The 27,419-nt window shown below is 34.3% G+C and overlaps 1 protein-coding gene across 1 annotated transcript; it reads left to right on the forward strand.

The window, feature by feature from the left end:
• The first annotated feature begins 366 nt into the window (after positions 1 to 366).
• On the forward strand, positions 367 to 27,393 carry LOC130814496 (exocyst complex component SEC6). Its single transcript, XM_057680581.1, has 25 exons — positions 367 to 855; positions 4,025 to 4,063; positions 4,191 to 4,279; positions 5,375 to 5,465; positions 6,446 to 6,535; positions 6,620 to 6,699; positions 8,304 to 8,396; positions 9,223 to 9,249; positions 9,489 to 9,596; positions 11,099 to 11,225; positions 11,909 to 11,953; positions 13,378 to 13,433; positions 16,469 to 16,577; positions 20,808 to 20,948; positions 21,066 to 21,245; positions 22,442 to 22,525; positions 22,623 to 22,709; positions 23,038 to 23,082; positions 24,009 to 24,087; positions 24,682 to 24,751; positions 25,440 to 25,527; positions 25,619 to 25,708; positions 25,851 to 25,967; positions 26,260 to 26,322; positions 27,047 to 27,393. Exons 1-25 carry the CDS (start codon positions 727 to 729, stop codon positions 27,182 to 27,184), a joined length of 2,265 nt encoding a protein of 754 aa, XP_057536564.1. The 5' UTR covers positions 367 to 726; the 3' UTR covers positions 27,185 to 27,393.
• The last annotated feature ends 26 nt before the right edge of the window (positions 27,394 to 27,419 follow it).

A 27,419-nucleotide genomic window follows, 5' to 3' on the forward strand; every position in this document is an offset into this window, starting at 1 on the left:
ATTATTTTAAATTTTTTTTAGGAAATTTTATATGGTAATTTTGAACTTTCGGTTTTTTGACGTAATAGACAAACTTTTTATTAATCCACGTGGTGATCTTGACCTTCCAATTTTTTCACGTGGTAGAAAAGAAAAGTTTTTTTTTGTTAAACTTACGCTATTTTTATCTAACGTAGTGACATTTTATTTTAAAAAACAAACGTCGTAATCACCCTAACTGACCGCATATTTTGAAATGCAGTCGATATAAATAATTAATTAAACCAAAAACTTAATATTTTGTCAACGACATCAAATAATTAAAACGTTAAAGTCACGGCACATTTAAAAAAACATTCGTAGAAAACTCTAAAATTAAGATCACCACTTGAATTGTTTTTTTCTTTGGACTATCATCTAGTCATCCGCCCCTGAACCGACATAAAAAAAAAAACCGGTGTTGCTAGTCTGTTAGACGAGCCCTTTCCTTTCGTTCTTCTGGGTAAACAAGTCGCTACTTTTCTTGATCCAATTATTCTGCGTTCTCCCTCATTCTAATATCACTAATCGCGCCCTGATATCTTCCGATTCCTCAATCAAAATTCCAATACATATTCCACCTGAGTTTCGAGCAATCAGATCGCCATTGTTGCCTCCATTGAAGTTGAAGCTCACCTCAATTTTGAAGTTTGTGGTTACTTCCATTGATTATACATTTGTTTGAGTATTCAATTGAAGGAGATCAAAATGATGGTGGAAGACCTAGGCGTGGAAGCCAAAGAAGCAGCTGTGCGCGAGGTTGCTAAACTTTTGCCTGTTCCGGAGCTTCTGCAATCAATTTCTTCGATCAAAGCTGATTACATTTCCCGTCAGCAGGTTATTTCTTTTCTTGATTTAGAGTTTTGATTTCTTGGTTTAAGTGGAGTGGTTTCTTCTGGCTTCTGATTATTGAATTCTGGATTAATTGTTTTGTAGTTAGTGTTAGGGGGTTTTACTCGATTTAATGGGGATGAATAGCTTGAATTGTAAATTCGATCTCTATTTTTAGGTGATGGAATGAATATTTGCTCGTGCTTTGTACAAATGCGTATTTGTTATGATGAAACCAAACGTTTAATGCTTCAATTACCATTTTGCTAGTTTCCAAATGAATATCATGGTTCTTGTTAATCTAGTGTAATGAGTTGAGGGTTATTGGAGCTAGGAATTACAGCTAGGAATTACACTACTTAAGAATGACCCAGATAATTGAGTATTGAAAGTTACAGTTTGATGAGTAAATGCTTGCTCTTATTTTAGATAGTTTGAAAAGAGTAAATTGTGTGATATTGAAGTTCAGAAGGAGAGACTAATGATGTTAGAATGCTACAATGTCTTGGTAATGGTTTGGTCATAAGAATATGCCACTATGATTTTTACCAAATATTATGATTTCAATGTTTTGGTAATTATTACTTATTTTTACAATATATTTCTACTTTTAACTTCTTATATACAATCCTAAAAAACTGTATAGATAATTACCCATGATGCAAAAGCTTTTCTGAGTTGTAGGGATATACTTAGTTTGTCTATTTACTATTGCGGGTCATCTGCTGTCTTTCTCTACGTAGTTTGGGTTGAAATCAGAAAGTAAATGATGCAATACTTTGCAACATATCTCATATCAAGAATCTCCTTGGGTAGGGCTCTCTTCATAACATCTCTATCAATATACACTTCTTTGGAGGTTACTCTCTAATTTTAAGGAGATTGAAGCACTCTGAATTGATATATTTGTTTTGTTTTGGCTATTTTGAAATTGTACGATCTTCTTTGTTTTCACCGTTGCTCCTGGTCTCCTTGCTGTCCTATGTAGATTATCAATTTGGATTTTTATACTCATAGATGCTAATTTGACTTAGATCAGTTATATATGCATAGTACAATGCACTAGCTTGAGTCTTAGGCTGAGTATCCTTTCTCGAAAGTTGTGCAAAAAGCTTCACCTTTGGCATTGTGGTTATATTTGTATGGATTTCTCTACTTTTTAGGAATACTATTTGGGTAGTTTACATGAATGGCACGATGTGTCTCTACTCTAGGGATAACATTTTGAACACTTGTTAGCATAGATTTGCATAAGTGGTTGTAGTAATAGTCATGGTGTCGCACTCGCAGGTGTCAATAGATCATTTTTTCAATTTGCTCCATATTGTCTCACTGACTCACCCATACAAACCAAGGAGTAGTTTGGACTTACCAGTGTTACGTTGACCACTACTACCACCATTGTGCAAAAACAAAGCCACATCTGTTGTATTGGCCAAGTCATGAAGGTTTTAAAGTCATTATTGTTTCCAAGAACACAATTTGTTTCGGTATATGGGAATTGGGATGGTGGAACACAACCTAGAGTGACTTAGGAACGACTAGATACAAGAAACATTATGTATAAAATCTAAAGTTAATATCAAAAGAAAGTGAAATCGATTTTTGTGTTTCAAAATTTTCTTTTTTAAACAGATTCTTTTCAACTTGAAGGCTTTTTCTCGTGATTTCCTCCCTTTTCTCTCTTTGAATTTATAAATAGATTTCGAAAAAACTTTTACAATATCGGTTGAAAGTCTAGGAAGACACCATAAGCAATTTGGGACGTGTTTCACTAGTGATCTGGGTAGGCTCGGGGTCCCGGAACGGGGTTTCATTCCATGCTTTTAGTTCCTATGTTAACGAAATTGATAAAACCCACATCATAAAGGTGTTAAAAAACCTCACTTTAGACTGGTTTAAGGGATTATCTCATGGTTTTAGCCGATGTTTAGCTTAACGATGTGATAACCATATCAACTCAAAACCATACTATCTACCATACTCAACCACACGTAGCAACTTCCTCTCTCTCTAGAAACCCAAGTTCGCGAATTCACATTCTTGCCCTCGTTGGTGAAGGTGATTTCACATGTGGTAAAGACAGTTGACCTTTAGTTGTTTCTTTGGGAGTTTTTGGTTGATGGCTTGGTCTGGTGTGGTAGTTGGAGGATTTCAAAGGTGCATTGGTAGTGGTAGTATGAGGGTTTTGAGGGCGTGGGTGGGTCTTCGAGGATGGAGTTGTGAGTTTTAAAAGGTTAGGGGGAGGGTTGTTGATAGCTAATATTGGTGGTTTTCGAGGATAGAGTTTTTAGTTTTAAAAGGGTTAGGGGGAGGGTCGTTGCTAATAGCTAGTATTGGTGGTAACTTGTAAGAGGAATGACCATTGTTGGTAGGTGTTGGTATGTTGGTTGTCGGTCATGAGGAGATAAACCAATGGGGTGAGGGGTAGAGATTCAAAGAGCATTAAGTGAGGTTTTGTGCTGCTTAAGAATATTAAGAAAGTGGGGGAGAGCCATGAGTCACGAATTTTCAAACTTTATAAAAATTGGAAGCAACAAAAATGAGACTTACTAAAAGAAATACCAAGAGGTATGTGAAACAAACAAACAAAACACAAAAGAAGCACCCTTTTAAACCTTACTCAGTTTGAATAATGGACTATAATGGGGAAAACAACAATTACAAAGATTTATGGCATAAATTCAAATCAAATATAATAGTGACATTTGGCGGAACGACAAGTTTATACTGTTATATTCTGGCTGTTATATATTGGAAGTCCCTCTCTCAATTCCCTGATTTACTGGAAAAATTAACATTTACAACTCCACCACTTTGGTGAACGCAGGCTATTCTTTTTCATCAGGGTTATGGGTTAACTTACTTTCTTGTTTCGTCGAGATATTTTTCCTAATTTTTTTAAAGTTTTCAACTTTGGTGCTAAGTGTATTGATTTTAAAGCATGCAATTTCATGGAATCTGAGAAGCAAATCTATGCAATTGATGAGTGTGCATAATAAGTATTCTCACTGCAGAGATTTCATTTTGTAGATTTTAAGGCATTAGGCTACTGCAGTGGCAATGTTTATATACCTTAGATGTTCAATAAATAGTTTCTCATCTTGTTAGTTGCTTGTGTGATGTAGCTTTGGTAGTTCCTTGACACCTCTGCACAATTTTTCTAATTTTCCAGGCAAATGATGCTCAGCTCAGCACTATGGTTGCTGAACAGGTAATGTATTCAAGCGTATTTTAAGTTTCTATATTTATAAAATTTGTATATTAATATTGTTTGATATTTTGGCTGCAATTCTTCAACAAAACTGCTTAGATTCACCAATATAATGCCCTTCTTGCAGGTTGAACAAGCACAATCTGGACTTAAATCACTTTCCTTGTCTGAAAGAACAGTTAACCATCTTCGAGAAAACTTTGTTTCCATTGAGAAGTATGTCATTTGAGCATATTCTTAATTTCACCTTAGCCATTAAGCCTTTATTAGTTATGTGTCTTATCATTTGTTTAGGACCCTTTTTAGCTAAAACTTTCACTTTCTTTACAAATTGAAAGTTATGGTGCATTTCCATACATCAACTTAACATAATGCGCGTATTGAATCAAAGCAATCTGTTTTTTTAATATTTGTTACCTTTTTTTCCTGGGGGGGGGGGAGGGAGAGGCTTTGAAGTATGATGGCAAGAGTGTAAAGTATGCCTAGAGGTTGACATGTCATGCAGCTGTCGTCATTGATAAACTGTTGTACATTTACCTTGTCAAAAGTGTAGCTTTATTTCAAGTTTCTTTGTTAAGAATAGGTATAGTGTCTTAGGAGTTTGTGTTACAATAATAGTATGTTTGATTTTCAGTGATGGAGGGAGGGGGAGTTGACAGAAGGGCAGGACCATGGAAGAGAAATAATGAGGAGACTTAAGTGATCTTGCATTTCTTCTGAAATCTTTCAATAAAGAATTTGGTTTATAAAAGCTGAAATTAATGGATTCTTTGAATTTTCTTCCCTTTTCATTTTTTTTTCTATATCGAGCTGAAGAGGTGGAAAGTGTATTCTCCACTCTTTCCCTTTCTCTTCTCTCTTATAATTTTGGGAAATTCCATATGGGGACCCTAAGTTTTTGGCTTTTCCACATGGTAGACAAACGTTTTTTTTAACTTTTTCACTTGATAGGAAAAAGGTTAATGTTTTTGTTAAATTTACGTTATTATTAACGATCATGATAACTTTTTTTCATAAAAAGAGACGTCACGATCACCCTTACGGACATATTTTTCGAAAATTTGTTCGAAATGAGTACTTAATTTACAAAGAACTTAACCTTGTGTCCACTACATGGGAAACTTAACCTTTTGTCCACTACATGGGAAAGTTGAAAGCTCGAGGTCACCATGCGGATTAAATAAAAGGTTTGTCTACCACGTGAAAAAGTCGAATACTCAGGGTTATCATGTGGAATTTTCCTATAATTTTCTAGTCACATAGTAACGGCTTACTTAGTTTGACCCTAAATTGATTTATTTTTTATGTCAGACTATGCCAGGAATGTCAAACACTGATAGATAATCACGATCAGATAAAGCTACTTAGCAATGTGAGGAACAACTTAAACAAGACTCTAAAGGTAAGGTGGCCTTTGTGTTTCTGGCTACACATTTTTCTATTCTCTTTCTGAGCTCTGCGGAGAAAACAAATCAATCTAGGCTCCGTAAAGTCATTCTTGGATGCAATATGCTTGTTATTCATTTGTTTTCTATTTTGAGAGTGAATCTCAACACAAACCCTAGTGTGAGACATGCAGTTGTGAAGTTTTGAAATTTGTCAGAACCCAATCTTATGTGTAAGTCAGAAGAAAGTTGGTTGTTCTATCGTGAATTTCAATTTCGTTAAATGGGTTGAATTTTGTTAAACGGATTGAATTTGTGTTATTTTCTGGGGGACATGTTTTAACACATGATTACTCCAACTCAATGGAGGAGGCTTCGTAGTCTATGTTGATTGTAATTGGCTACTAGAGCTGGATATAGGTGCATTTGTTGATGTCAAGATTGGCCGATCTACAACACTTGAGCATGTTTTTGAGTTGAAGTGAAGGACCAAACATCCACTTCCATTTTGGAGTATTGGGTATTTGACAATGGAGTCCAAATTAGTAATAACATCACCCATAATTCTGTTTTCTTCATTGCTGGTCTTCAGTATTTCACTTATTGGGGAGACATATCTGCTGCATTTTATAAGCATATTAGCCATCATTTGTGGGTCTTTTGAGGAGTATCGGTGACATCCCCTTAAATAATGGTTGTATTGCTGACCATTTACAGAGGTTATAAAGCCTAGTTAATATGGGGATGTGTTGCTTTCACTATCAAAGGAAGTATTTGCCTTACATATGAGTAAATTACTGAATCTTCTGAACTGTATTCACCTTTATTTTGTCGTCAAGAGCTTAAAAATTTCCTTCATTTTGTTTTATATATTGATGGAGAGATTTGAAACCTTAGCTGAGCTCATTTTCTTTAGAGGACTTACTTTACTCTATCCAATGCTGTTGGCATTATTTTCTTTCTCTTAAAACTTTCTTATATACATCAATATCTGCAGGATATTGAGGGATTGATGTCCATATCTGTTGAAGCAGCTGCGGCACGAGAATCACTAAGTGATGATAAAGAGCTTATCAACACATACGAGGCAGATAGAATATTACCATACTTGTTAAATTCTTTGGTCCTCTACCCTTTTTCCTCTGTATACTTAGCTAAGTACTTTTGACAGAGATTGACAGCTCTTGATGGAAAAAGGCGATTTGCATTAGCTGCTGTTGCATCTCACAAAGAAGAGGTTGGAAGAATAAAGTAAGAATTTTTTTCTGTTGGTCGTTACATTTTAATTGGTGGTTTAAGAGAAAAAGGATTTTTAATTATTACAAGCACAATTTCTGGTTGAATAAATGTTTATTGTATGTTCATGGTCTGGGTAATCGGCCAAATCTTAGTAGTCTTGATACATTTTTTTTTGTAGGTAGGCTAAAGAATTTATACATGGAAGGGGGAGAGTGAATTAATCTTTCGGTGGTGAGAATTAAACCTATTATAAGGATGAAAGGGAAAACACTCAACCACTAGGCCAACTCATGATTTTCATAGTCTTGATATATTGAGTAGACCTAACTCCAAGAACTAAGAAGTTACTAGGATTGATTAATGTACTTAAAATAGTTCCTTAGATCAATTCCAATGGCTTTTTATTCTCTAAAATGCAAAAAATATTGCTGGTTAGAAAATCATTCCACTACACTCATGGGTAAAAAAAAAAAAACCATCCTATGGTTTTTTCATGTATTAATGTGGGGCCATGTAGAGAACCAATTTTTTTAGCTGGGGTTCAACCAACACAAGTTGTGTTGGCTGAGCGGCTGGATCCTAACCAAACCTGCACAATAGGGCCCACTGTTGTAAGCTCTCGTCAGTTGTTAGCCAACACAAGTAGGACTATTGCCAAAAATTAAATGGTGCAAAGTACATGGGACAAACCTAAATAAAAATAGGTACAATTTTGATATGGACAGTCATAGAGGGAGTATTATTCATTATTAGTTATTATTGCTATTGATTGTTATTATCTTTATTATTGTTATATAGATATTATTATTATTGTCACGACATCCTTTGTGGAAAGGTGCAATAGATTTTTGTATTTTCAATACTCAAAAATCACAAGGAAATCAAATAGTGTTGTCAGTACTTTGGAAGGTTTTTTCAATCAAAGGAATTTGTCAAAATATTTAGAAATTTTATTTGACTCCAAAAGATGATGAAGCTTTCCATACAATGGCCATATTTTTATTAAAATATAGTATATATCTTTTGATTAGTATTCATCAATAGGGTGTTCAACCCCAATGTTTTAAGATTAAGGTCTGACATTGTTGTTTTGACCTTCATTTAATCAAAAAAATTAAAATAATACTATGTATTGAAGTAGGAGAGAGAAATAGTAGTGATGTTTTAGTTGGGGTATAGTAAAAAGTAGAAGAGAGAAGGTGGATAGTGATAGTTTATTTGATTATGAGCGGAATAAGGATGATTGTTTTTTTTGACCATGGGCCATGGGGTCATCAATATTATGAGAAGTAGAATTTGATATTTTTGACCACCATCGTGGTTTCTCTTAAGATATGATCTCTAGATGTATAATGATTTGGCTTATTTGAATTTTGTATCAAGTAAAGACGCGGCCACTGTTTTTGGGTTAAAGGATTTGGCATTGTTGGGATTAAGGCTTTGGCATTGTTGTTGCAAAGAAGTGATGAGCCCTGATTTTAGTCATTATGGGCCTTGAATTTAGAATGATGACACTGAATACTTTTCATGGCATAAATCATGCTAATGATGCATGTATTTCTGCTTTCCACTATCATGTGATGCTGCAAACACTTACAATAATGATTGCCACTCAGAGAATATTTCGAAGATGTGGACCGAACATGGGAGACATTCGACAAGACTTTATGGGGTCACATTGGCAACTTCTATAAACTTTCCAAGGAGAGGTATGTGTTTTGTATGGTTAGTTGTATCTAGGATGCTACTTACATTTGTAGATGTTTCTGTAAATATTATGAGATTGAAATTGTCCTGTGCAACTTCTTTGCCATGTTCATCAACTAGAATATACATGCACTGATCTATGATTGCTTATATAATGACAAAATGAAAAAGAGTAAGGAACTGGAAAATTGAAGAATCTTCCTTTGGTTGACAACTAAAAGCATCCGATGTTACTCTATATTCTTTCATTTCCTGTTTAAAAGCACCAAGTGTGAATTTAATTAATGAGAAATCTGGTACATGACTCATGAAGGTCGCTTGGCTCCTAAACTGGCCAGGAAAGTGAATGTGCACTACTTAGTGAATATTGTTTATAAATGTGAATGTATGATCATTTAGTGGCAATAATACCGTGTACACTTATACTTTGATGAGTGACATTCTTTCAGATCTGATCATTGTGCCATACTGCAAACATAGGATTCATGTTACTTGGTGCTTATTCAATTTCCCAAATTTAAGATTTGCCGGTTATTGAGATTTTATAATTTACAGGAACTAACATATTTGTTTTATGATTTGAACTAGACATGTCTGAATATTAAGTGATGATATTCATAAGAATTATTAATAAGAATGGCATGTTGGCTTTGAAACTGAAAGCCCGTTGTTTTTAGAAATGCGAGTACATTGTTTTAGTTCGTGTAAAGTTATCAATTGGTCCTCATGTTTAATGACTTTGTTTTAGCAATCTTACAATTATATTCATTTTTTTTCTAAAACTTTTATGTGGTGGTGCTAATTGATATCCGATGATCGACTTTGCAGTCCACAAACCCTTGTTCGTGCATTAAGGTACACACATTTGACTTATTCAACAATTTTTATTTTCTTTTATATTTATATTATTTAACACTATCGTTGAAATTTTCTCTAAGTTATTGATTTAATAAATTAAGTATTCTATCTTTTTAGTTTGCATTGTATATTTGAACAAGCTGTCCTTGTATTTACAGGGTTGTTGAATTTTCTGTCAAATTATTGATTCAAGAAATATCTTTGAGTGCATTGTTCAATTATCCTTGAATTTACAGGGTTGTTGAAATGCAAGAGATTTTTGATCAACAACTTGCTGAGGAAGCAGCTGAAGCTGTGGGAGATGGAGCAATGGCTTCAATTGGAAATGCTCGTCGAACCACCAAGTAACACCTCCTTGACAAATTATTACATTTGTTTTTGTGCTCTTCTGCTATTCACTCTTTCTCCTTTTCGTTGTTGAATTTAGTGCAATGAACTGGTATCATGGATAATTGGCTTACGTAAGGGTAATTTAGGTAATTGTCATGTTAGGGAAGACTTGGGGAATAATTTAGTATTAAGAGGTAGTTTTATTATAAATAAGGGAATCAGGGATTCATAAATATCCAGAAAATTATCAAACATATTGTAAGTGAGTTTTATACTCAATTGGGAGAATTGCCTGAATTATCTTTTCTTATTTACGTTTAGGGTTGTAATCATCCTTTTACCATCAATTTTATAAATTAATTTTAGTTTATCCTTTTTATATATTATTTCCAGATTAATTGTTCAACTAAATTGACAGTTCATAGTAATTAGTTTCCTGGAAGTTAGTTGCAAAATTCGAAGGCTCCTTTTTTATTTGTTATAAATATTGATGGGATTTAATGGAATGTATGAATGCTGATGGAATTTAGCAATCTGATTAGGGAAAATTTAGTTTGGAATCAAGATTATAGTTTTAAGTAGATCCATGAGGAAGCTCTTTTTTGAGAAAGAAGATAGGTGATTAAGAATTGGTTTACAAGCACATCAAGAGGGTGCCATCTCTTGCTCACTTGGGGAGCTTTTGGTATATACGTATCGTAGCAGCAATCAATTGCAAGTCTCCCGACCCGGCTTCAGTCGTAGGAATCATGCATGTGTGAATCACAAACTGAGGAAAGCTAATGCACACCCATAAGTAGTCTGTTCCAATTGTACAGATTTCTAGAGAAGAAATAGAGCATAAGCTGTTGGTGTAACAAGGTTTTCCCCTTAAAAATATGTCAAATACTATACTTTGATGTCCTCTCCAAATAGGTTTTTGGTTCTCTTCTCCTTCATATCAGCTTTTCGTTCACTTTTTTTGTGGTTATTACTTCATGACAAGTTGAATTGAGGAGGCAAAACATGGAATAGTACATGTCAGAAATCCTATTTTCGTCAAGTTTGTACAAACTGTATTCACCAGCTAGACTATAGTCTTTGCCTCTTTGGTGCATAAAATTACACAACTTGTAGTTCGTCATCGCCGCATGTGAATTATGATGCAAGGATGCCGTTTTGTTATGATTTTGTGTTTATATACTCATGTCAACCATGCTATTCACAAGAAGTATAGTGGTAGGCTGATGAGCCCTTTCTTTTGTGCATTAAATTTATGGTAGAAAAGACACTCCCTTCTAGTATTTTTTCAAGTTGAATTTGTAGTCTTGTACCATTGGGCAGTACTTGTAAGTCATAACTAGTCTCCATCTTTGGCCAATGAAAGGCTCTTTAAAATTATTATGATAAGTGATGGTGTTTGTATGATAGTGTTATCTTAATTCTTGAAGCACAGACTATTTCTTTCTGAGTTACTTTTTCTCTATGGGGAACTCAACTTGTGGGTTCACCTCATTATTGCATTTGGCGTGATTAGGGATGGAAAAAGAATTAATACGACAGCATCTATCAAGCTGAAAGTTCAGGGAAAAGGCTACAAGGACAAATGCTATGATCAAATAAGAAAGACAGTAGAGGAACGGTTTAATAGGCTTCTTACAGAGGTTAGCTTCTTGATCTTTATTTTCAGTGAATTGGCCAGACGGTATTGTTTGATAAATTGGCTAAATTTTAGACCATATGCAGTTCTTCCCTGTTCCCTACCTCCCCTTGACTTAAAGGAAATGGGAGTTGTCCAAGATGCAAGTAAGATGAAACCCATAAAAAATGAGAGCTGATGAACATACCCACTATGTAATCATGTCGTGTAATTTATAGACTGGTGTTGTGGTCCATGATGCTGGACATAAACTATGTTGCATTGTTAAAACCATTCTTCAGATTGAATATCTGATTGCCACATACATCAATTAAATCATCAAAATAAAATGAATCAGAAAAAGGATGTGAAGATGAAAAATATAAAGTCTCTATTTGCAAAAGTCTGGGTCAGTCAAAGTAAGTCAGTTTAGTAAAGGTGAACCCACAAAATATAAAGTCTCATCTATCAACAAAAAGCAGATGAGAACACGGCTCAAGCTAAAAATAAAATGTTTTGGTAATAAAAATTTCGAATCTTCTCCTGTGCGTTTGTTCTCATGATACTTCTCAGTTAAATGCTTCTTTTTTCTCAACAAGAGCTATGGATTAGTTCAATTTGCTAAGTGTAATATGCTTGTGGTAAGTAGCACAAGTTAATAAATTTTGTTTTTCTAGTTATGCTTTCTAACTACTGTTAATGCACCAGCTTGTTCATGAGGATCATAAAGCTGCACTGGAGGAAGCTCGGGTGGTACGTTAATGATCCCTTCGGCCCTTTTTTTGATGTTTCTTCACCTACGAATTATTGATGTTAATCCAATCTCAACCAAATCATACTTATTCAGTATGACATACAATAGGAAGGTAGCTCATGAGGATTGTATCTCTTTGTTTTTTCCAACTTTCATAATGATTTTGGGCTGAATTCATATTTTCCTGGTTTTGAGCTGATGATAGGTGCATCCCTCTTGTATAAAGATTCATGATGATTTTGGATAAGTTGGTCAATCTCCTCTTTCTTATTGCAAGGTTAAGGTTTCATTCATCTGACCCCTATCTTGCCTAGGCGGTCTTAGTTGCATTTGGGTAATGGAATGCTATTGTAGTTATTGATTGATTTTTGACGAGATAGGTTCATCACTCTTGTATTGGAAATGATGCAGAATAAAATTTCAACTAACCAACAATCTGAAGGCATGATTGGGAAAACAGGAACTTTATAAAGCAGAAACTAGATATTTATTTAAACTTCATTTATCTAGATTCATTGTCGACTTGTTTTGATGATATCAAGAGTAGCATTTACCTCATAGTTATCAGCAAAACTGCCATTGCCATGACAAGAGAATGTGGAAAGTACATAGAATACACATTTATTATAAAGTTTTTTCTTAGGAGTAATACATGATTTTTTGAAAGTTGGATCAAGTCACAATTATGCCAAGGATGAGGTTGGGATATTTTGAGTTATCAATGTGTAATATGTGCCTCCTATGTTAGCTGAACTCTTCAATTTCTCTTTAAGTACCCTTGTCCAGTCCTTGACAATTGACATGGGTATGAAAGCTTCAACACTTCAAATAGGACGAAGTCAACACTTTTTTTCAGTAAAATAATCAAAGTTTCACAATCAATAGCTGTCCATGTTCAAAACGAGTACTTGATTCTCACTAACATGATCTGCCTTAATGTTTCTTACTATTTTTTCAAAATCTCTAGAGATCATATGATTAGAGAGAAAAACTGAACTGAATATAAGGCCTCTAAATTGCTGTCTTATGCCTGAATTGTATGGGTCAAGACTTCAAAGTTTTATGGTTTCTAAGATAAGATTGAGTGTGTAGATCATTATTTGGCATTCCATGCAACGTATTCACTTGGAAGAAACTAAAGCCGTTCTTATACGAAATACTATTAGGATGCAAGTCCTTCAAATCTTTACATAATTTGTGTCCATTATATTTATTTTCCCTAAGAAGCAATTTCCCCAAAATCAATCAATGTATCAACATGTAGGAGTTGTTTTCAAAAGAATTTTGTGGGATATAGTTTATTATTATATCAGTGAAGGCAGTGGACCTAATAGATCAAAGCATTAAACTTGGTTGAATGATTAGTTACAAAATAGAATGCTTTTTATTTGCTTGAACTTAACTTTTCTTTTGTGACTTCTAGATTGGAGAAGAGCTTGGAGATATCTATGACTTTGTGGCTCCTTGTTTTCCTCCAAGGTTTGTGCTGCTTCAGATTTTCACTGCTTTCTCTCTGATTTGGTTTGACACAATTATCTTTCACAACTCTGTCTCTTGATTTTAGCTTGTATTTTTGCTCCCATGATTTCATGGTGTGACTCTAAGTTTAATTCACTTTGTTGTTAGAACACTCTAGCGCTTCCCTTTTGCTTTTGTAGATCAGTACTACAATTCTAATCCAACCCCTTCTACCCTAAACGCTTCCAAGCTTTGATAGGATTAGCGTAAGGATCCACTACTTTCTTTTGGTTCATTTTGAAACCTTCATTATATTTGTCTTATAAGTTTTTTGTTCTTTTTGACAAGTAAAGATCATTATCCTATTCTCCCGAGTTCAATTGTTTATACCTCTTTGTACCTCATATACCACTTGCTTTTTCTTGAACTCTTGTCTTTGGATTCTTTTTAATTTGCTATGTTTTTCTCACTCCTAAGTTTTCCAAAAATCATATAGCATTATTTTTCTTTATTGCTACCTTTACCTTCTCATTCCACCGTGTTGTGTCCCTTTTAACAGTTATACCAACCTTTGCTTCTCATACAATGTACAGTTTTTCATCTTTGTGTGAGTTGAATATGCATTCTCCTTGCTTACTCAATTAACTGCTTTAACAACTCCATCAAATAATTTTTTAGCATTCGCTTCTTTTGGGTTCCACCATTTGATTCCTTCATGTCCTGAATTTTTTTGTATTTTATTGTTTTTTTGATGTACACGAACTTATTCTTATGCAACTTTCAGTAAATACAAACATGGAAGACCCGATGTTTATGTTGATTGTTGAGTGATTACACATCACCCAGTATGACCTTACATTGTAGGCAATTTCTCATATAATTTCTCTCATTTAATAAGCAATCAATTTGGTAGCATTCCCTCTCCGATGAGTCATAAACTGGTCACGTTTTCTATACAGTGATATTAAAAAAAATTTATGCCTCTAAAAATCTAAAGAAAAGTCTGCTTTCTCATTTTTCCGTCAGTATTTGAAACCTCTTAGAGACTCTCAAAGCCACTTTGGTTTTCCCAAAATGAACATTCGTTTCATTGCCAATATATAACTTTTTTATTCTTTGGGATGTTTTGCGTTACACAATCTAACTCTTCTCAAACTATTCTTTTATGGACTTTCCTCCCTCTTGAGGTGTATTTGCATCGATGACATTCAATGTCTCTCTTCCATACACAATCTAGCGGATAATTCTATCATTTATTGTACACACTTCTTTTTTGGCTAGCCACTCATCAATCATTATACCAACATTATATCTCGCATCTTGTCCTTAAGAGAAGCTTATCATTTCAGAAATGTGGCATAATTATCAATTTGAGAAATGTGCAACTTATCCTTTGAAAAATGCGGCATTGTGCAAGGTCTTACTCTTGCATAATTATCAATTCACCTAAGGGAAGTGCAACTTGTCGTTGGGCGTATGGGACTCCCTCACGTTAATTTGGACTTGACTTACTGTAGTTTTCTTGAACCTAATACAACTCTCTTCATCAATTCGAAGCTTAGATTCGACAATGAATGTAGATACTACTACTTACGATGCCTCCTATTCCCGTTTGGTCTCTTCCTCTAACGCTCTTCCCTCTTTTTTGGTGAAAAGATTATTTTGAAAAGCTAATGGTACTACCAAAATCAAAGCTTTCATTTTGTTGGTAGCCAAAAGGAAATTGAATAATATGGAGAATCTTCAAAAAAGAATTAAAGAAAGCCAAATAAGGCATTGAATCCAAATAGTTGTATTATGTGTTGGAGGAAGGAAAGGCTATCGATCACCTTTTCTTGCACTGCAATTTTACGCGAGACTTATGGACTTGGCTTTTTAAATTTGGAGGTGAATTATGGATCGCTTAGGAAAAAATAGATAAAGCCTTCTATGTTCTATTGTGGTCTAGGGTATAAGGGAGACCTTAAGTCTTTATAGAGGTGCGGAAATCTTGCAATCTTATGGTCAATTTGTCTAGAAGGAAAGAAAAGAACTTTTTGTGATTGATTTCTACCTTTGTATATCATTTGGAACAAGGGGAAATTCCTAGCCACTCTCTGTGTTAATGGCCTTTTTGAACATTATTCTTTTAGTGATTTATGCAAAGTTGATTGGATTGTCTTGTAGTAGCTTGTGTTTGGTGTTTTTGGGAATCTCTAATCTCTATTGTTGTACCTTTTTTGCTTCATTAATATAATTTTTCTTATCAAAAAAATATAGAAGCACTCACGCGAAATTTATGTAACAAAATAGATTTTGTAAACAATTCATGAAAAGTATACGTCATGTCCACTTCAAATGCAATGAAAAGTTTCAGGGTTATGGATTATAAACAACCTACACTTTTTGCAAAATAGTATGTTCATTTAAGTTCTTCACGAGATTCTAGGCCATATCTAATAGAAAAAGTAGTCGAGCGCCCATGGTAATTTGATAGCTTACTTTTTAATCACGCATTTTATCACCTGTGGAGTTTACATTCTAAATGCTAATAAATCATGAGGAATGGGCTCACTTCATGACCTGTTACTGTATTGATGGAGTTCACTTCATTTCCAATTGGGAGAAGTTCGACATATTTATTGTACTATTTATAGGAATGTCTGGTTTTGAGAACAAATCAATCAATACCTTTTGCAACAAATAACTAAAAAGAGTGCCAAAGGGAAAACACCCATAATCTTATGTTTTTGTGATTGATTAATATCAACTTCAATTAGTGATGGGGGTGTTTGGCTATGGCCATTTTGTAAAAATTGCTCTTTAGATTTAAAGGCACACCTTGATCACATAATATCTCACCAGTCACTCTCTATGGGTCATATCTTGTTGGATATCTTGATTACTCTGGAATATGGACCCAAAGTATTTGAAACATCAACTTGGAGCGATTGTTTTCTCTAATAACTTTATAGTGTTTCTACTAATTTCATTTGTGATAAGGTGAAACTTCATGTACTTCATCTTGATTTATGCAATCTTTAATCTCCTCCCTCTTATGTTTATTTTCTTTGCAGATATGAAATATTTCAACTTATGGTAAATTTGTACACAGAGCGATTTGTTCAGATGCTTAGGTTGCTAAGCGACAAGGCAAATGAACTTACAAACATAGAGATATTGAAGGTAACATTTTACAACCGTTAAATACGATATAAGCATAATACTCTGTATAATTCCAAAGTAAATTACTTTTGTGGTGTAGAAACTGTAACACCTCAGCCCTCGGACTACCGGTGACTACTCATGGAGACTGTAGACCGGCCCCACAGACCAACACGAGCCTTTCTAGCGCACTTTGGCCTCACTCGTGCACACCCGGGAAAACTTCCCAAGAAGTCACCCATCCTAAGATTGCTCCCCACCAAGCACGCTTAATTATGGAGTTCTTAGTAAATAGGCTCCCATGAAAAGAAGATGCGCCTTGTTGATATGACGAGTCTATCAATCCTTTTTTCAAGTTATAAATCCGGGGTATCACACTCACCCCCATTTAGGAATACAACGTCCTCGTTGGACCATAGTTTCAGGATCTTTTTTCCCGCTAGGTGCACTAAACACACAATCAGCCAAGGTCGCAGGGTTGCTTTGATACCATTTGTAACACCTCGGCCCCTCGTACCACCGGTGACTACTCATGGAGACTGTAGACTGGCCCCACAGATCAACACGAGCTTTTCCAGCGCACTTTGGCCTCACTCGTGCGCACACGGGAAAACTTCCTAAGTCACCCATCCTAAGATTGCTCCCCACCAAGCACGCTTAACTGTGGAGTTCTTAGCAAATGGGCTCCCATGAAAAGAAGATATGAGTAGTCTATCAATCCTTTTTTCAAGTTAAATCCGGGGTATCACAGAACAAACAATGATTAGTTTAAATAGTACTACTAGTGAGTGGGTGAAGCGTATAAAACAACAATGCCAAAGTCTTTCCCTACAATATGGGTTCAATAATAATAATAATAATAAGGGAACCATGTGGTAGCCCTGGGGTTTTGGGTTTTCCACTTGGTAACCAAAACTTTTAAAAAATCCACGCGGTAACCCCGATGAAACAACTCAAACTTAACGTAAACAGTATAATAATACTGTCCACAACACAGCGGAAGACTTATAGTGGTCTGGATTGAATCTGACCTGTGATTCGATGATCACAGCAAACTAATATCAGAGTTATTTAAAGCTTTTTACCTAACTAAGTAAATACTATTTACAAAATATTATGAAATTATTACAATTTAATTTACAAATAACTAATTTACAAAATGTATTTCCAAAAGAAGTCCTCGCCTCGCCCGTAACACATAATACATATAGGCATCCTTTCCACCACAAAGCTAACTTTAAAATGGATTTATCCCCCGTAAGGAATAGGCCCCATCATAGACTCAACAATTGAATTATTGAGTAATCCAACCAATTACTATATTTTATATACAAGTCGTTAACAAACATCTTCAAATAAATTCTTTATTTGCTCAACTGGTAACTCTTTATAAAAGATTAATTTATTAAAACCCAAACTCTTTTAAAAGATTGTTTGGTATCGACATAAATACGACTATGAATGAATCAAAATACAGCTATAACTTTACAAGTTAATAGCGAAAATCAAAATGCGGCTATTACTTTACAAGTCAATAGCAAAACAATACGACAAATGAAACATATGGTTTCATTTGCGAAATAAACAAAACTTTATATACCAAACGTATTTAATCAAATCTCATATTAAAACAATGATATAACGACACTTAAAAATGTGGGAATATATGGACCTTCAGGAAGTAGGCTTGATCAAAATCCTGAGAACACGGGTGATCGTCATCACCGAAAATACGGTTCTTGCAAGAACGAAACGGAATCAAGCTATAGGATTTCACAATATTGAGGTTATAAATATCCGTTGCCAATTCCCAAAAACGGGCATTTTTCAATGTCGAACATTTCAATATAAAATGAATCAATAAATCACTTGATTTTCTTTGAAATCAATAACCATAAATCATTTTTATAGTACAATATATTTAAAAGCTCATATTTATAAAGCTGTGAACATACAAAACATAATTTTGATCAAGGACTAGAAAGCAAAGTCAAAATCCAAAATTTCGAACACCAAAAATCAAATTAAAAAACCAAAGAATTTAATTGGTGCATTTGAACAAACACCTTGTGTACATCAACTTATAACACCAAAAGATAACAATCCAAGCTCCCTTTTTCATCACCATTAATAATACTCAACAAACTCATACTATCCATTATTACCCAATAAAAAAACATAAAATAATCTTAAATACTTGATTAAAGAAATACCCAATTGAAATCCCAATTTGAACTATTAATCTCATGATTGGTTATTTTCGATTTTCATGACAGTCTGTTAGTATTTTGGTCATAACTCTCTCACACGAACTCATTTGGGGGTGATTCAAGTGGCTACGCGACCCTGACTCAGAGCTCTACAATTCTTATGAAGACACTAAATCCAAGCTTATTGTTGATTTTTATGAGAGCCTGTTAGTATTTTGGATATAACTCCTCCATACGAACTCATTTTAGGGCGATTCAAGTGGCTACGCAACTGCGACTCGAAGCGCTACAAATCTTATGAAGACACCAGAACCCAAAAACAATCACAACTGACTCAAAAATGGCCAAAACAGAACGCTCAGTTTCTGTCAATATCCAAAATACTAAATTTATACTAGAACCCAAATACCCCAAAGAACCAATACTAATCAACACCAAAGACAACGCAATTACTAATTGAATTCATATACTCATCTTAAATTTAAGTTGCTTAAATTTGAATCAAAGACCCAAATTGAATCCACAAATACTAAACTACTTTAAAACATTCAAATATCAATTTAAGGCCCTATTAGCCATTAAATTAATATACAAGTATGAATTCAAGAACACATAAAGAAAACTTACTCCTACACAAGAGATGGAGATGGTGATAATTAGATGTGTCTTCCTTCTTCTACAATAGCTACAATCATCAAAACACTTTAATTAGATTCTAGTTTCATAAAATTTGAGTGAAAATTTTCTGAAATTGAGATTGAGGGTTTTCAATTAAAAACCTTTTACTTAGATTTACTTAGACCATTAATTTGAGAAGATGAAGGTTGGTAAAATTTCAGACTTTTGTTTCACTTTATGAAGAAATAAAGGTGGATTTTGATCTCAGCTTTGTGTTTCTTTGAGAAGCTATGAAGAAGGTGATAATGGTATGAAGGAAAGAGTAGAGGAAGTACTCTTACATATTATATAACTTAGGGAAAGGGGTTTTATTTTGGTGAGTAAGATTGAGAGGTGTGAGTCATAGGCCATAGTGGCAAAACGTGGGTGATTTGCTTCCTACTCATACTTATCACAGTATGAGGTGGATAATATACCCATATTTTTCATCGTATAATTTATTTTGTCCCCAAAAATAATAAATCTAATATCTAAAAAATCGTAGTAAAATTTTACTTTTAAAATGACAAACTCATTTTACTTATTAAAATAGTAATTTTTAGCAAAGAAGTTTTTATAACTGTTTCACCGAGGTTTACCAAATTGTTTCACCGTGACCTTTTTGCACATAAAACGTTAGCAAACGTTAGTTTCGAAGCTTTAAGGCTGTTGTACGCCTATTTATGCGACTCACCATTTCAGATGCCATCAGTTTCAACCTTTTTCCCCAAAACATAAACCCTAACTCTACCATCTTTCATCCAAATTATATTATTCCCCCAAATCCAAAGATGGTAAAGTTAGGGTTTATGTTTTGGGGGAAAAGGTTGAAACTGATGGCATTTTAAATGGTGAGTCGCATAAATAGACGTACAGCAGCCTTAAAGCTTCGAAATTAATGTTTGCTAACGTTTTATTTACAAAAGGTCACGGTTGAACAATTTGGTAAACCTTAGGGTTTCCGCGTGGATTTTTTAACAGTTTTGGTTACCACGTGGAAAACCCAAAACTTCAGGGTTACCACGTGGAATTTCCCTAATAATAATAATAATAATATCATTATTATTATTGATGATGTTAATAATGATTATTAATAATATTATTAATTATAAAATCAAATTGGTATAATATTAATATTAATAATAAAACATAATAATAATTATTATTATTATATTACATTTAATTATAATACATTTAAATATTATAACCAGAACAATGACAATTACATTTCATAATAACAATGACATTAACAATAACAACTGAACAACTAAATTGAAACTTAAACTGAAGAGTTGTATTAAATTGAATCAATTAGTGGTGAAGGAGAACATGACCTTTTTCACCATCATATAATGATGAATGATGGTGAGTTGCTTATGACCAGGTAACCAGTTGGGTGGTAGACTATCAACAAAATCTGATTGACCTTGGAGTGGATGATTCTTTAGCTCAAGTTTGCTCGGAAAGTGGTGCTATGGATCCTTTGATGAATGCTTATGTTGAAAGAATGCAAGCTACAACACGAGTAAGATCATATATTCTAGTTTCTGCTGTCATTGTTTGTTTATCTATATATTTCCATCTTTTATATTGGTTCTCCTAGTCGGTGATCTTTTATCTTATTTTTCATAATCTTCCCTAGAAATGGTACTTAAATATCTTGGAGAATGACAAGACACAACCCCCAAAGAGGACAGAAGAGGGTAAACTGTACACACCTGCTGCTGTCGATCTGTTCAGAATTCTTGGAGAACAAGTTCAAATTGTCCGTGATAATAGCACGGATGTCATGCTGTATAGGATTGCATTGGCTATCATACAGGCAAGTTCAAACATAATAAAGTGGGCTATGAGAAAATGCTATATGCTGTCTAATCAATAATATTTTTAGTTTTGCACTTGATTATCTTCCACTTAAGCTTCAAGATGGGGTACTTATGGATTAGTATCATAGTGCAAAAATGAGGTAACGATTGCTATAGCCGTACTAATGAAAGTGATATGGTTATCTTAAATTAAGCTACAAGATAAAAATGGTGGTAGGTTCGTATAAAGGTGAGCTCCTGATTATTTTTGCACCTTTGAATTCTCTTGTAGATGTCCATTTCACTCATATATTTGTCACTAGAAAAGTTAGCATGTATTCTTTTTTTCATTAAGATTGTTGATAATTTGGTGGTATACCATAGTCCAAAAATGCGGGTTCGGTTGCAATTGAGATAAAGGTCACATTTATGCAATAAAGGGGGTGATATGCTTGTCATACCCCTAAATATTGATTGAAAACATAAGATGTCCCTTGAATTGGCTTAAAACACGTTTTTTTTACACCTTTGCAATGCTGATAGCATTGATTTGGTAGATTCAAAATTTTGTACTAGGTCAATACGATACCATATGGCCTTCTTTCTGCACTATGTGGAAGCACTACAAAACAAAGGTATATTTTTGTACCATAAAGCACAAAACATGTTAAGGTTTGTATGAAATGAAAAATTAAGTCAATAGCTTCCTTAATGTCACCCCATGCGTAATCTTGATGCAATGCAAACAAGGTGGTAGTCATGATAAATTACCACATTTTACATTGGGTGCAATTTGATGTTGACTCCACTATAACAAGGTCATTTATCCCCCGCCGCACTCACATAATCACACACTTGAAGCTGTGTATTTCTAAAATTTATAATCATAAACAAATACTTTAAGATTATTTTCTTATTCATTGGAGAGAAATTTGACTTTTATGCATGAATGCCCTGTTAGGTTATATCTGGTTTTCATCGAACATATCTTGCATTTATTTCTGTAGTTTGAGTTGGAAGAGAAGTGCATAACTGCTATCTTCTGTGTGATTGTGTGCTTCTAGCATAATAGAAAATGGCTCTCTTCTTGAGGTACCTCAGGACTCAAGTTTTAGATCTAAGAATGGATTGCAAGTATTCATTATTATCCTATTCAATGATTTCTTTTGATCGTATTTCCTTGTCATTTGACATGTCTTTTTGGTTTCTTTAGGTAATGAATGATTTTCAAGCAGCTGAAAGGAAGAGACTTGAAGAACCTGCATCAGAAATTGGATTAGAACCCTTGTGTGCTATGGTTTGTGAACTAACAATGCATGTGTGTTGTTTCTTGATATTATCTCTAGGAATTTTTTAATGTATGTTTTACTTTACTATAAATATTGCTAAAACAGATTAATAATAATCTTCGCTGTTATGATCTTGCCATGGAGCTCAGCAACAGCACTCTAGAAGCTTTACCACAAAATTATGCTGAACAGGTAATTCCTTTATGTTATTACTTTCTGTATTTACCGTCTCCAGGATTATCGACTGTACTTGGGTCCTCATGCATTTTACTAGGTGCAGAGAACTGGCACTGAATGAGCATGTCTAAGATTGATAAACGCTTATTGAGCTTCCATGTCTTGGATCTCTTTATTATTGGCGTATCAAATAGATGTTTGACGTATCAAATAAATGGATTTTGAATTCAAATTCTTTGATGAAAACACAATTCTGCACAAAATATGCACTATCAAGATATGTGGACTATGCTTCTTTTTGGCATCAGGTTTTAATTTGCCTTTCTTTGTTTGTAATGGATAGGTCAATTTTGAAGATACTTGCAAAGGTTTTCTGGAGGTTGCGAAGGTGACTTGGAATATTTTGCTGTTTCTTCTTTACTCATCACCCTCTTAGTCTATTGTGGTTGTTTGATGCGTGTAAAATTATACTCCGAAGCACCATATAACTCAAAAGGTTCACATATTTGAGTCATATGGTGGTTTATCATAGGGACAAAGGAAATATTTTTCAATAGCTATATGAAAGGACATTTGTCTTTCCATAAATTAGGAAGTAAAATTCTTTATAATCCAATGAACGAGGTGTTTTGTTCAAGTCTTTTGAGAGTAGGGTTGGGTAAATTCTTTAGTTGTTTTGTATAGAGTATCCTTTTTTGCTTGTCCTCCCTTCAGAGAGGATTATTTCACATGCTATTAAGAGGTGACAAAAAGGATATAAATGAGGAGGGCCAACTTTGGGAAAAATTCAAAAAATAATAAAGTTATGCCACTAATCTGAGTTCTTGGTCCCCTTATACCAAGACCAGGTCTTTGGCTCTTGCCTCTGTAGCTTAAAGCCAAAGATAGAGGGTTGAGCTCTAGCTTGTGTATATTTCATTTAAAAATAAGTATGTCCTATATCACAATTCACTTGTTAATTCATTTATGGGTTGGAGGGTCAAGCATAAGCGTGTGCTAACAAGATCTTCTGCTCGCAGAAATACTGATAGTAGACATTGTTCTACAATAACTCTGTCTTTTCTCTAGGGGTTTTTTGATAGGGGTTTAGCTGTTTTTTCATCTATCTTGTTTGACTTGTTCTTACCCGTGTCTTCAATATCCTTGTGTATCGTGAATCGTAAATTCAAAAAGTGAATTAGGTGACGATATATGTTACATTGTTTTTACCCAAAGATAATCAAAGCACACATTTAAGAAATTCTCTAACTGTGAAATTACACATTTTGTCATTCATAAGTGATATGGATACTTAGCTCTGCTTCTGTGTGACAGGAAGGTGTGCATCAAACTGTTACTGTTATCTTTGAAGATCCAGGAGTGCAAGAGTTGCTGGTCAAGCTCTATCAAAAAGGTAATACGTAGCCACAATCATAGTTTTTTGAATGGTCATCATAATATAGGTGCCGTACCTTTTTTTCCTTACCTAAGATTTTTTATTTTTTCATGTAGTTTCTCGTTCTATTCCTATAGAATTTTTACCTTCTATAAAAACTTTGTATATCATAATAGAGTTTGAAGTGATGCTTTACAACTAGTTGATTTTCATATCTCCTTTTTTGAATAATTTATTTGGGCACTTTGTTGTCTTTGCTGCAGCAAGCTAGCTGATTGCATATTAAATACAATACTTTGCATGAAAAGAATAGTTGAACCTTATTTTTTTACTTCCTATGTGTATTGTCTCATATGCTTGTGTGGATTAATTCATCACTACCCTTTGTAGTTTAGATCTTGGATTTTGCCTCATTACATGCTGCTCAATATATTATGCAACTGAGGTGTTCTACCAGGTTAAACTATGATTATGATTAATAAATAATGATCATTTATGATGATAACTAATAATTAGTAAAATTATGAGTTATAATTATGATTAATGAACTATGAGGTGATTAAGTAACAAATTTTATTCTGTGCTGAATTTGTGGTTCACTCTGTATTTTAGAATGGAGCGAAGGGCAGGTGACAGAGTACCTGGTTGCCACATTCGGGGATTACTTCACCGACATAAAAATGTCAGTATATAGTTTTTGTTTTTAGTACATTTTTTGGTGTTCATTTGCAACACCGTTGTGCTCAACAAATATTAATTTGCATGAAGCATGATTCGTCTATCCTTGAGCTTAAAGAAGCGTGGTACGGAAAATTCATAGAACACAGTAAACCTATTAATTGAACCTACTGCCTCTTGCATGAGAATTTGAACAAGAAAATATGGAAACAACTATTAGCTTCTTGCTGTATGCCAAAACAAATATCCTCTGTTGAGGCTAGGGTTGAGGCAATTTAAATCACTTGTCCTTGATTGCATATTCTACCTACTTCAAAACTTAGGACAATCCATTTTGATTCATTTTATTTTTTGAGATGAAAGCTGCATATGACATTACTTTTACAATTCCCAAGAAAAAATCATTCCCAGTGCGGTCCTAGTCTCCTAGATATTACTAGCAATTGATCCCTTCTGAGGAACTAAAGTTTTTTGATCTCACTGAATCAGTAAAATAGCTAGATATTGAAGAAACGTAAAGTCATAATTGATATCCTTGGCAACTAATTTTATTATTTTATTTCTTCCTATTGGTGTTCATCTCCGCGCTACTGTTTCAAGCCAAAATGACTTATCATTGGTCTTATCAAGTTTAAGTGTATTGAGCCAAATTTCATTTGATTGAACTCCTAATGAATATTGCCTTTGTACAGGTATATTGAGGAAAGATCATTCAGGAGATTTGTTGAGGCCTGCCTAGAGGAGACTGTGGTGGTCTATGTGGATCACCTTTTGATTCAGGTTGTCTTAGGGTTGTGTTACCATCAAGCATAAACACTCTCACTTTGCTTCCTTTTCTCAATGTTTCCTTGCTATTGTCATGTCTTTGCAGAAACACTACATAAAGGAAGAAACTATTGAGAGGATGAGATTGGATGAAGAAGTATTGATGGATTTCTTCAGGGAATACATCAGTGTTTCCGTAAGTTTACACTTCAAATTATAATTATGCCCCAATTCAAATTAATAAGCAATTTGCCTCACTCCTCAAAAGAGGTGGCACTTTTGGTGGTATCTATACCGAACAAGTTTTTTTACTTGGCATGTATTGATGAATACTGCAGAAGGTGGAAAACAGAGTTAGAATACTCGGTGATTTGCGGGAGCTTGCTTCAGCTGAGAGTCTTGACACGTTCACACTTGTCTACACGAATATATTGGAACATCAACCCGACTGTCCAGTAAGTTTTTATTGATTTAATTGCCCAACCTCCACTTCCATAACTGGGGAAGACCACTCTTGGGCTCTGTTGTCTATATCTTATTTACTCTAATCTTAGAAAACTTGTGTTCCAGTAAGTTCTAGTTAATGGTTCCAAACTTTAATTCATAACTACAATATAAGATCTAATAAGTTCAAATAGGCTATAAAATCACTACCATAGTTTTGGTGTCCTCAATAATCTTTTTATGTTCAAAAGGCTATTCATCATTTCTTTGTGCTCTGTGAAATTATGATTTTTTTCCATGCAGCCTGATGTTGTAGAAAAGCTTGTGGGCTTGCGAGAAGGCATACCAAAAAAGGATGCTAAAGAGGTAAATTGTCTTTCTACTTCCCTGGTGAACATTAATTTAGATGGGAAACAAATGCCAATTTTTTTGAGACCTATAAATTCTGGTTAGGCATGTAGGCCTGCATTTTTTAGTGTTAAAAGGACACTTTGCAGTCAGTTCTTTTCTATGTGAAGCTGTAGTCTACTGAGGGCCAATTGAAAACAACTTTTTGTTATCACTTACAAGTATTTGCATACATCCTACCCCCTCAAACCCGCCTAGTTGGGAGCCACATAACGGCATTGGGGTAAAAAGTTACAGAAGGTCCTTTTCTAATATCAAAGAATTCCATCACGTTGATTGATGACATCTATATTTGTAAGCTTCTATCATTAGAATCTACTATATTGAGAGAATTTTGCGGTAAAGGTCAGAATTTCATGAAATTGGTTCAGTTAAAGAAGCCTCTCTCACTTCAACATTCTAAGGTTGCAACCTTTTTTTTATAGCACCCGGTTAGCCTGCATAAGAACTTTGGTATGTTTCAGTCTCAGAAATGAAATGAACAGAAAATTCCCGAATACTTTGAGCTAGTTATTTTTCTGTTAATGTGTCTACTTTTTTCTTAATAAAGCTGAAATAACCTGACCCAGAGACAGACTGCTTAACACTACACAATAACAACCGAATATGCTCCGAACAAAATTGCTTGTGCTCAACCGCTACGCTTGGACTAATGTTACTAATCTTTGCTCCTTTTCCCCAGGTTGTGCAAGAGTGCAAAGAAATCTATGGTAACTCATTTGTTGGTGGAATTCCTCCTAAAGCTGGATTTGTGTTCCCCAGAGTGAAGTGCCTGCAAGCATCGTCAAAGGGAGGATCCATATGGCGCAAACTTACCTAGGAATAATTTGCATGGAATGTTGATTTGTTTGTTGATATAAGCATCTATTATTCTAGATCATTTAGCTTTTTTTTATAGTGATTATTCATTTGTTTATCTGTGTGATGGCTCTTTTTTCCTTACCTCTATGATAAGACTGCAATATACTCTATTCAACATCTATTTTACCAAGTTTATTATTATATGAAAAAGAAAAACAAGTTATCGCCTTTTTTTGACTGTATTCTTTTATTTG

This window comes from Amaranthus tricolor, chromosome 6 (assembly GCF_026212465.1).
Source record: "Amaranthus tricolor cultivar Red isolate AtriRed21 chromosome 6, ASM2621246v1, whole genome shotgun sequence".
Lineage (NCBI taxonomy): Eukaryota > Viridiplantae > Streptophyta > Magnoliopsida > Caryophyllales > Amaranthaceae > Amaranthus > Amaranthus tricolor.

Coding starts and splice junctions, on each gene's coding strand:
- LOC130814496 (XM_057680581.1), top strand. CDS start 727: ATGATGGTGGAAGACCTAGGCGTGGAAGCCAAAGAAGCAGCTGTGCGC. Junction 22,526..22,622: donor TAGAACCCTTGTGTGCTATG/GTTTGTGAACTA, acceptor TTGCTAAAACAG/ATTAATAATAATCTTCGCTG. Junction 25,968..26,259: donor AACATCAACCCGACTGTCCA/GTAAGTTTTTAT, acceptor TTTTCCATGCAG/CCTGATGTTGTAGAAAAGCT.